Source organism: Ctenocephalides felis, unplaced genomic scaffold, assembly GCF_003426905.1.
Source record: "Ctenocephalides felis isolate EL2017-DRISC unplaced genomic scaffold, ASM342690v1 CF-g0.4_SCAFFOLD_00845, whole genome shotgun sequence".
Classification (NCBI taxonomy): Eukaryota; Metazoa; Arthropoda; class Insecta; order Siphonaptera; family Pulicidae; genus Ctenocephalides; species Ctenocephalides felis.
In genome coordinates this window covers 94,459,055-94,470,813 of record NW_020536999.1, presented here as the reverse complement: position 1 = coordinate 94,470,813, position 11,759 = coordinate 94,459,055, and the positions used below count along the sequence as shown (strand labels likewise).

Sequence of the window (11,759 nt, the reverse complement as noted above, 5' to 3'; positions counted from 1 at the left end):
ATCAACCCTCAGTCCAGCATTCACAGGCAGCAAAATGCGAAACATGTTCCAACTGGTGTTAAGTCTGCCCAACAAATGGCTCTGCATTTGAAAAAAGAAACAACAAAAAATGGTACCACCTATACATATATATCTTGCCCTACCTCATCAATTCCCTTGATTATTTTCTTCTTTTTTTAGGCTCCGTAACTTTGGAAATGAAGAGCCTGTTCACCAAATACGCAAATGATGTGATTGCCAGTTGTGCTTTTGGTCTGGAAGTGGATTCTTTGAGGAATCCTGAAAACGAATTTTATAAATTCGGGAAGAAAGTTACAGGATTTGGGGGACTGGATGCCCTGTTGAGGTTCTTGGGCTTCAATTTGGCACCATCTCTTATGAGGGTGAGTTGGTAGATAGGATACATGATAAAAGATAATCTTAGGAGTAAAAGATGAAAATCAGGTTGAAAGGTAGAGATATCTTATTTTGGCAAGGATGTTCTTTGGAAAACCATTGACCAACGTCACAATGCAATTTTAGGCTTGAACTTACTCAAACAATCTATCCATTGATGAGACCAGAATAATACCATCTACCAAAACACTTGAACCATAAAAATTCCAAGACAAAACGTGCACATTTTTCATCACTAATTTTTTTAAGTTTTGGTATTCAACTCTCTTTGCTTCTCCCCTTAGGCTTTAAACATCAATTTCCTGGACAAACAAACCATGAAATTCTTCCGCGGTCTGGTACACGACACAATGTCTACACGAGAACTACAAAAAATCTCCAGACCAGACATGATCCATTTGTTGATGCAAGCACGAAAAGGAACTTTACGAGATGAAGATAATGCCAAAAGCGATTCGACCGGTGCCAGAAGAGGTAACAACCTTGAACCTAATCAAAATTTATTCTTTTAACCAGTTTATTTTATTTTTACCAGATTGGTCCGATGATGAATTGACTGCGCAAGCCTTGATTTTCCTCATAGCTGGTTTTGACACGACGTCAACGTTGTTGATGTTTTTGGCTTACGAATTGGCGTTGAATCCAGAGGTACAAGAATGTTTGCAAGAGGAAATTGATAGTATTTTTAGTGCTGATGGTGATGAAGGATTGACGTACGAAAAGTTGGCAAAGGCTACGTATATGGATATGGTGATATCGGGTAAGTGGATCAAGGATAATGGACATTTTTGGTAGTAACTTTTGAACGCGTCAAGATAATTGGATGCAGTTTTCAGCAGAGAATTGAATCATCTACAAGTTTTTTTTGCAATAAAGCTATGTACTTAATTTTTTTTTCCAGTGCACCAAAATCTTATTTCAATTGGTGCCAGCTTCACGCGATTCGAAAAAAACACTTTGAACACTAATATTTTTTATTGTTTTTGTAGAAACTTTAAGGAAATGGCCACCTGTAGTCTTCCTGGACAGAATATGTTTAAAAGACTATGAAATCGAAGACAACATTGGCAGAAAATACACGGTGAGTATATAAATTAACCCACTGTACTATCCAAAGTTTTAAAATTGGCCGTGCATTTATTTACAGAGTTATTACTTGTAATCAGCAAATTGTTTCAAATTAAAATCTTTACTAAAGTGTCTAATCAAACAATAATCTAGACAAATCGGAATACTCATGAAAAGGCAATAGAAATTAACAAATCAAGGCAAAAAAAATTATTTGTTTTCCTCTTAATTAATTTTCTTATTTTTAAAGGTCAAAAGGGGCGAAGGTATCCTTTTCCCAGTTTACCACATTCACAGAGACCAAAAATATTTTGCTGATCCAGAAAGATTCGACCCTGAACGTTTCAATGATGAAAACAAAAAGAATATACAACCTTTCACTTATATGCCTTTTGGGGTCGGACCAAGAAATTGCATAGGTAAGAAAAAAATGTAACGTAACATTAACGGTACTATTACGTAACACATGATACATCATATTGGATGAGCATCAACACTATAAAAATTTCAAAGAAACTTATAATATTCTTAAAAATATTTAAACAAAACCCACCTCTTAGCTTGCAATCAGTCATCTAGGTTTTCCTTTCTCAGGATCAAGGTTTGCACTAATGGAAACCAAAGCAATGCTCTTCATCATCCTGAGCTCATTCAATTTTAGAACCTGTCTGAAGACTGAGTACCCTTTGAAGTTGTCGAAAAGAGACTTTGACCTGGTTCCTGCCAATGGAGTGTGGGTCGATGTGGAACCAAGGAAAAAACAATAGTAGATGAATAACTAAAATAATAATAATAGTTAATAAAAATTGTTGTTAATAAAATAGATAACCAAGATTATTTTTAAATATAAAAATGTTTAAGAAAAGATTTTATTAGTTTTGAATATTTTTTATTGTTGTAATATATATATATATATATATATATATATATATATATATATATATGTTATATAAATATTTAGCTAATAGTTATTTCTAAATTCGTTTATATAAAAATTATTTTAAACCTTGACTAGAACATAAATGTTTGCGTGAATAAATATTTATGACTTAACAATTATATTATTATATTTTTGCGATTATAAAGGTTCAGCTTTAATATATTTTATTTATTTAAATATTTAAAATGAACTTTATAAATATATTTATAAAAAGTGCTTGCCATGTCAACCGAACCTAACACAATGCTTTCCCATACATTTTTATTTAGGCTTGGATACGCATAGTGAGCGTTACAAGAATATTTTTAATACAAATTTGGTTAATTAATATTACAGTTATTAAGAGAACTAGGTGTGAGTGATATTTTGATTAAAAAATATGTTTGTGATGTAACAATAACATTAACATTAAGTTGCATGTACGTTTGATGTATAAAAATGATCCATTTAATGAATACAAATTCCAAACTTATTTAAAATTGTGGACTTTTCATTCACATAGACCAGTGAATACCAAAGTGGTCCATATGGACCCTCAGGGCTTCATGACAACTTTCAAGGGGTCCACATGAGCAAAAAGGAATATTAGACATCCACAATAGAGGATCACAGCACATCTTGTTAATATCTATTTTTTATCATTTTACAGTCAATTAATTAATGTCTGAACTTGTATTTGAATTATATATAATATTAAACATTTAAAGTAAAGATCCAAATATATGTATAGACATTAATTAATTGTCTTTGAAATGATAATAAAAAATAGATATTAACAAGGTATGTTGTAATCCACCAGTGTGGATGTATAATATTCCTAAACATTAGTACAAAGAGAAATTTATTTAAAAAAAACATATGGGTTAAATAGGGGGTTCATGGCAAAGCCTAAGAAGTCCACGACACAAACAAATTTGGAAACCTGTGATGCAGACGACAAAGTTTGCTCTCATTTTTTAATTAAAATAAAGAAATGACTCGGCCGATCGTTTCTTAATACAAATTAACGCGAGTTTATCCAGTGGCTTTCAAAAAGTCAAATTTTGTTTCACATATATTTTCCAATTTTGTTGTCAAACCATAATAAGAATGATTAGAAATCGCAAAATTATGAAATCGAATTTTCTGGCCAAAAATTTACTTCTTATTCTGGGAGTTATATAAGTATAATTAGATACAAACAAGTATGATCAATGGCAAACATCAAAATTAAAATATATATTATAGCTGAACCTAAATATATATATATATATATATATATATATATATAATTTCCCTGTGTATACATTTATATATTATTGAGCATTTAGTAAAGACATCAATATAAATAAACAATATTAAATTGTATACATTTATATATAATATCTAGTTGCCATTACTTTTAGCAATAAACAATAAATCTAGTACACCTAAGTCTGTTTTTACACGGTCTTTTTGTACACGGTTTTGATATAACACGGTTTGAAAATTGAATATTTTTATTTTTTTACACGATTTTATTCCATTTAGCACGATTTGAAATTTTATGTACTTAATTTTTTTTGTCAAATTTAATTTTTGCGAAGTATGTTCATATCACAAAAAAGTATTTATGAAAGTAAAAAGTCTGAAACCATCGACAGTATCGATAGTTTGCGAACACTAGCTTAAAGATTTAAGTGAATTCCCCTTTAGCGCATACAAACAATTTTTACTGGTCAAAGCAAATGTGAATAGCACTAACTAAAATAAACATAAATTCTTGTTCTTAAAAATTCTTGTTTTTCACTAATTTTAATAGGTTTTAGAGATTAGGAACAAATCACCCATTTTTGTATAAGATCAATGTCTTTTTTTACACTTTTTTTTTTACACGGCTTCTTCTGGAATCAATCCACTGTGTAAAAACAGACTTAGGTGTATTTCATTAAATATATATATATATATATATATATATATATATATTATAATAATAATATATTTCCTACATTCATCTAATAACATATTGAATAATATCATCAGTCGCCTTAATTCTATGTTAAATTAGGAACAATTAAATTTATTAAAATATTTTTATATATATAATTTATGAATAAAATATAATATATAAAAAGAAATGCTTTGGAATATATTCGTAATTATTGCATAAATATATAAATTTATAAATAAATATAATATGAAAACTTATCTTTTGACTGCATAATCTTTATGCCTTAATTATATAGGGTGGTCCTTAATATTGATATTTTCGAAATTTTTTGCTCTGAAGGGCTCAAATGCTTCCAAAATTATAAAAAAAAAATCTCTGAAAGTTTTAGCTCTTAATATTAACTTTTAAGATAGCCTGCACTCTTTTTTATCAATTTGGAAGTATTTGAGCCCCTGAGGGCAAGGAAATCAAAAACATCCATAGTAAGGACCACCCTAACATATATAAATCGCCTATATAACAAGTGATGACATTTACTTTGAGTTTAAAAAATTATTTGTAAATAAAATATTATTATATGTATAAATAGCCTTTTACTAACTGTATTAAATAATATTACCATCCACTACTACTTCAAGACTTTGGTTTCATGTCATCATCAGCAAAATTAGCAATAAAACTCACCTTCCAACTTCTCCATATATAATCATCTATAATTAATCTAATTATCTTATCTGAATTATTCAATTCCAAAAGTATTGGTCTCTTCAACAGCCAAAAGCAGTTTCTCATGCAAAACCTCTGGAGTGGCATAAGGAGGCAGGTCCAAGCGATTGAAACAAGTGTGAGCTCTGGGCAAACTGTTTGGTTTGCCCCATTTTTCTATGCAGAACCTAAATGGTAAAGGAAAGATATAAATATGTATTTTACTTTAATACCAGTTATCCTATTGATGATAACTACAATATATATTTACATATGATCATTACCTTCTAGGTCCAGTGGAGCCTCTCAATGAGCTAAATCCTTCATAAGGTATACTACTAGTTCCAGTAACAAATTGTAAAAGTCTTAATCTCTGCTCATTTGTGAAACGATCCTCGATGACTTGCCAAAACCATAAAATGACCTGACAGAAAAACAATTTGTGAACAATTTTGTAGGGAACAAAAGTAGAAGGCAAAAGGCAAAATCATGTTACAACTTCATGCTTTGCAGAAAAAAATATTAAATGTATAGTGGTTAAAAACATTTTTTTTAGTAAAGCTTATCATGCATGCCTAAACCTTAGCAAAAATGGGCGTAAAAGCTTTGTGTTAGGCTTGAACAGCATAGTGAGCATTCACAAATGTTTTCAAAATTTTACAATATTGATTTTTCAACAAATTTAATTCGTATTTAATTATTGGTCTATAATATACCTGGTGTGCGTCATGATATCCACTTCTATATTCCGTATTTTGCCGCCAATCCAGAACGTCAATTTCTGCAGTACCTATACAAATATAAAAATAACTTACAAACTTTTGATAATTAATTTAAGAACTCTGCTGATGAGAAAATTAAATATCGCCCTGACCAAAAAACAAGTGAAGTATCTAGACAAAATCAGTGAGTTTGTATCATTGAATTATTTACCAGCAATGACCAATTCCAGTTCCCGTGCATCAAAAACAGAAACCAATCTGGCGTCAACAACTTCATAAAATCCGCGAACTAAAGATTCCGTCTGTTCAGCAACACCGCGTTCCAGTCTCCATCTTACCATTCTTTCTAAATATTCCTGAAAAAAAATGAATAGATTAGATGGATTGTAATGACTGGATGTGTACCAGGTTCTAATACTGACTTTTTTGTTCTTTTCTGTGACCTGGACGTGTTTACCACCAGGTTTCAATTCCCTCTCGACGACTCGTCCAAGAAGTTCTTCAGTTACACAGAAATTCAACTCAAGAGCACCTCCAGTTCCACCTTGGCCAAGGTCGTTCTCTCGGATCCACTGTAAGGATTGGTGGAACTCACTGTCTAAGGATTCTGAAAAATTCAATTTTTATAGATAATTATCATTATCATTAAATTTAAAAAACGTGAGGTTTTTGCAATTTACCTAAATCGCTCAACGCTACTGGTAGCCTTAAGAGCGCCTTGTAAAACGGCCTGGTGAAAAAGGCGTCCAGAAGATACTGGTGCACTAAGGCCAAGCCTAAGACTCTGCCACTAAAACGAAACCTGCAAAAACACCAAGCATTAACCAATTATTTACCACATTTTCTGTAATATTATCTCTGCACCTCTCACTTACCAATCGTGACAATTATCTACATAGGCGCTTGCTGGTGATACTTGCACTGTGTAAGTATCATTGGCGGAATATTCGAACAAACCATAGTAAGGGTTGAACAATTCCCTCGAGAGCAGAAAGAAAAATTCTCTGGAAGGTCCTCCATAATCCAACCCTTCTTCACCGTCCCACAAAACTGCCAGACGACCCTTTTGGAGGTCCTTCTTGGCGCAGGACATGACTCGCCTGAAGGCGTCCTCCAGGAGACGAGATCTTCTGATGTGCAACCTGGGTAAAGGACATTTGTTTATTGTTTCTGTTGTAACGTTTGAAAATATTAATGATGCATTCGGCAGATTGGTGCACAATTAAATAATCTGCTATAGGTATTGCAAACAATATTGGCAGAGAGTAGACAATATTGGCCGACAGTAGACAATATTGGCAGACGGTAGACAATGGTGTCTAACAATATTGCCTAGACAGTAGACAATATTGTCTAACAATATTGTCTAGACAGTTAGACAATATTGTCTAACAATATTGTCTAGACAGTTAGACAATATTGTCTAACCACAACTCCCCATCAATTTTTTTAATTCCATTATCCCTTACTTCAACTTATGAGGTCCTTGTCCGTATCCCTTGCTCTCCAATTTCCTATAAAAAGCCCTCAATTTAGCCTCGAAGTCTCTCCTGTATGGAGCTGGTCCTCTGCAGGGGCCTCTTTGGATCGACACAGTCGATTGTGGGGTCTGATTGGGACTTGAATGAGACCCTTGTTGGTTGGAGGCGCTTTGAGAACCCGTAAGGGCTTGAGGGGTGCTTGAATGGGTCTGCTGAGTGGGCACATAGCTCATTATTTCTTGCTCGAAAAGGCTGAGGAATGGTAAAGGAAATATTTTGAATAAAAATATTGAATTGTAAAGGAATATTTATAGACAGTTTGTAATATTTTGAGCTAATTTAACTATTTGAGGTATTTTGCGGTATTTTCAGATACTTTAATGCGTTTTGAAAAATTTTAAGTTTATTTGTTACACTTCGATAAAATTCAATGCATTTTGAGTCGATTTGAAATACTGAAGATATTTAAATATTTTTTGAGGCATTGAGACCTAATAAGAGTAGGTTTTTTAAATATATTTTGAAGCAATTTTGAGAAATTTTACTATATTTGGACGATTGAAGACATTATAAGACGTCTTGAGGCGTTTTAGGCCTTTTTGAGACATTTTTAAAGTCTTCAGACATTTCGAGACATTTTAAGAAGTTTTAAGATATTTTGAGGCATATTAATATAAAATAAGGGATCTTAAAACATTTTAAGATATTTTAAGAGATCATAATACGTTAAGATATTTTAATACAGCTGAATGTATTTGAAAATTTAAATTATTTTAATTCTTCAAAGATATTATAGAATAATTTACGAGATTTGAAGACTTTTTAAGACATTTTAAGTAATTTTAATAACAAAAAATATAAAATAAGTACTTGAACATATCTTTGAATAGAGATTTAAATATAAATTAATATATTTTAGAATATCATAATATAACTTAATATATAATCGAATATTATAATTATAATATATAATATATTTGTCATTTATTTGTAGAATAAAGTAATTTGACTGTTCATTTTGAGAAGTTTCAAACTTTATAAGATTGTTTAAAATATTTTAAGATATTTTCAAATATCCTAAGATATTTCTTGCTGGCATTTCAATATATTTTGAAACGATCTGAGATATTTACAAACGTTTTAAAAGATTATAATTTACACATTTTGCACTAAAATTATTAGACATTTTCTTCTAAAAATGTGTATAAACATATTTCAACTAATAATAGAGTTTAAGTATATTTCCATTGAATCACAAGTTTAAATAAATTTCAACAAAAAATATTTTTTTATTGAGAGTAATAATTTGAAAGTGATTTGAATACATTACTCATCGGATGCATTAGTAAACTTTTTTGCATATATGATATTTGCGAAGATTTAATCGTGAATAATATTTAGCGTTAGATCAACTTTATAAATAAACATTGATATATATATATATATATATATATATATATATATAATTATATTCAAATATATATGTGTATATTCTGATTTTTTTGCATTTTTTGCAGGCGTGTATGGAATATATTACAAAATTATATATAAATAGATAATAGTTCATCGAATAAAAATATTGTATGATATAATTGGATTGGATTATGCGTATACATATATGTTATTTTTTGTACATTTGTACAAAAAATGAAATAAATAACATAGTACATTTATATGTAACAAATTTAATAAATAATATAGTACACCATTTTCCAATACGAACCAAAAAGTTTTATTTTTGACATTTTTTTTCAAATGAAAACCTTCAAAAATAAGATTTCCATTGGAAAATGATAAATTGAACATAACAAGTTTATAAGAATTGTATATCTTTATTAATGGTGGGTCTTTTTGATCCTTGACTGTCTCTTATTGCCCCGCCTATGAGGTAAAAAGGACCAGTTGTACAATGAAAAATTAGCTGAAAATTTTACTGAACATAGTCAGATAGTTGTTTTTTTGATAAGTGTTATATGTTTTCATATGGTTTAGTTTCCACAGTATAATTGCCGAATGTCAAATTAGACCTTTGTGCCCCGCCCTACCCGGTATATAAATATATATATATATATATATATATATATATATTGAATAAATAATTATTAAAAATTCGCACTAGCAAATTGATTTTAGCAAAATAGTTAGAGGCGTTTAGAGACGTGTTAAAAATTGATGAATGCTAATTGATAAATTATATATTTATATATATATATATATATATATATATATATATATATATGATTGTTTACATTATTAATAATAATGAACTAATAAATATACAATGCATCGCACGAAAAGTATCCGTTGCAAAAATTTTATTGTAATGAGATGTTAATTTCTTAGACAGCCTTGAACACCATTTTCAATTCATTGACAGATATATATATATATATATATATATATATATATATATATATATATATACAGTAAAACAACATTAAAACGATTTTCCAGAAGCCAAACCCAAAAAGCGTCCTTATGAGGGATATAATAAGTATACCTAGAAGCAGCTTCTACAAAAATATAAACAATGTTGATTTCTATTTATGATCAGATAAACAAATTTTAATAAGAATATATAAAACTTTAGAACATTAATTTAAAATTTAAGATTTTAAGTGAATCTTAACTTTTCCATCTTATGACATCACAAACAATTAAGAGAATGCACATTGTAAGGCACATTTTTAAAAATAAAAATGTATGTTCTTGCTTATGTATATTACATTTATTAAGTTCTTCATTTTCACTGACAATGCCAAAATTAAATGCCGAAATGTATGAAAAAAAAATATTTATATTTTTAAACATTTATACAAAATAAAACATTTATAGACACTTATACAATTAGATACATCATATAAACATTCATCTACATATTTGCACACTTTTGTACACATTTTATATAGTAATAAACTCACGTATACACATGTGCACATTTTACACACATTTTATACACACTTATATACATCGACACACATTTATGCACACTTATATACATTTGTATACACTATACATTCAAATACATCATCTATACAATAATCTACAAATTTGCCCAAATTTATACGCATTTATACATATTCAGACATATTTATACCTAAATGTATAAATATGTATATGTACTCATTTTACATTTATACACACATTTATACATATCAAACAAATTTCTACGTCTTCATGGTCTTTATACACATTCAAACACACTTATATACATTTATACACACTTATATACATTTACACACATTCAAACACACTAATATACATTTATACACATATATGTACATATTTTACATACGTTTATACACTCTTATACACATATGTACACATTTTACACACATTTTCTACACACTTATACAACAACACACATTTATTCATATTTATACACATTGACACACATTTAAAAACATTTTACATATTTATATACACACTACACATTTTAAACTCATGAAAACACATTTGTACAAATTCAAACAATTTTACACACGTATACACATTTAAACACACGTATACACATGTGCAGTGTGTATACGTGTTTTTAAACACGTAAGTGTGTGCACAATGTTTTACACACTTATACATCGACACACATTTATGCACACTTATACACATTTATATAAACTTTAACACATTTATATGCATTTATATACAGTGTCCACATTTATATATATTTAAACATTGTAATTTATCGACACATCTTTTAAAAATAAGTATTAAATTATTCCGAATAAATTAAATAAATAAGGTCCCGTACAAATATAAATTCTCATACATCATCATAAACGTATTTCATAAAACAAAACAATTATTTTCACAACACCAATATTTGTTTTTGAGATAATAATTAATATATTTTTGTCATTAGCGCTAATTGTCAAAATTAACTATGCAAATAATAAATACCGTTACAAATTTACAGAAAAATATATAAAGTAAAAGATAAATATTATTGTCGATTTGTTTTGCTAGTGAGAATATTGCGCTTTTAAATATTGACAGCAAAACCCTGTTAAGACGATTTTGCAAAGAATGGACCAAAAACGCGTCTTATGCGAGAATTAAACATGATCGTCATAATGGAGTTAAGCAATTAAGTCCATTGTTATTGATATAATTAAATATTTAGGTTTTTACAAAAAGTGCACTCACATGTGGAGGTCATTTGTTTTTGTTAAAAAATCTACTCAAAAATCTTATTTTGTATCATTTTTTTTTGAAAAAAAAAAACGTATAACATGTTTCGATGATTCATAACAAATTAATATAATTAACAATAAATATTAATATATTAATAACAATTTTTATAATTAATAAATAATAACTACTTACAGACTGAATAAAATCCCGAAGGCCTTCGTAACAAACCCCATCTTGTATTTTACCAAATAAATCCAATAATCGGTCAATATTGATTTCCATCAAACAAAATTCACACATTTCAACTTTTAAATTATATATTTTAATATTTTTTTAAATTTTAATTAAATTTTCACCATTTCTTCCGGCGCTTTCTCTTACTTTTGGCAATACTGTTCGGTGTC

General features: G+C 29.0%; 2 protein-coding genes across 3 annotated transcripts in view; one reads left to right on the top strand and one right to left on the bottom strand.

The window, feature by feature from the left end:
* Window positions 1-4: 4 nt before the first annotated feature.
* Window positions 5-2,231, top strand: LOC113363116 (cytochrome P450 9e2-like; the record flags this gene model as incomplete). Its single annotated transcript, XM_026605598.1, is given in 8 exon segments — window positions 5-44; window positions 47-112; window positions 181-383; window positions 681-870; window positions 932-1,156; window positions 1,386-1,477; window positions 1,715-1,883; window positions 2,059-2,231. Coding segments are annotated over 8 exon segments (1,158 nt in total), but the record flags the coding sequence as incomplete, so codon positions are not given.
* A 2,799-nt stretch (window positions 2,232-5,030) lies between these two features.
* LOC113364262 (E3 ubiquitin-protein ligase HECW2-like) overlaps window positions 5,031-11,759 on the bottom strand; it is a 26,573-nt gene continuing 19,844 nt past the window's right edge. The window contains exons 1-10 of one of the 2 annotated variants that reach the window (XM_026606749.1): window positions 11,548-11,588; window positions 7,435-7,473; window positions 7,210-7,359; window positions 6,616-6,882; window positions 6,421-6,542; window positions 6,163-6,347; window positions 5,952-6,096; window positions 5,735-5,808; window positions 5,303-5,442; window positions 5,031-5,206 (exon numbers count right to left, since the gene is read on the bottom strand). In XM_026606749.1, coding sequence (XP_026462534.1) covers window positions 5,053-5,206; window positions 5,303-5,442; window positions 5,735-5,808; window positions 5,952-6,096; window positions 6,163-6,347; window positions 6,421-6,542; window positions 6,616-6,882; window positions 7,210-7,359; window positions 7,435-7,473; window positions 11,548-11,588 — 1,317 coding nt within the window. In that variant the 3' untranslated portion in view covers window positions 5,031-5,052. Of the gene's footprint in view, window positions 5,207-5,302; window positions 5,443-5,734; window positions 5,809-5,951; window positions 6,097-6,162; window positions 6,348-6,420; window positions 6,543-6,615; window positions 6,883-7,209; window positions 7,474-11,547; window positions 11,589-11,759 lie in introns of those variants that run through there. The other variant, XM_026606748.1, reaches the window with a different exon arrangement.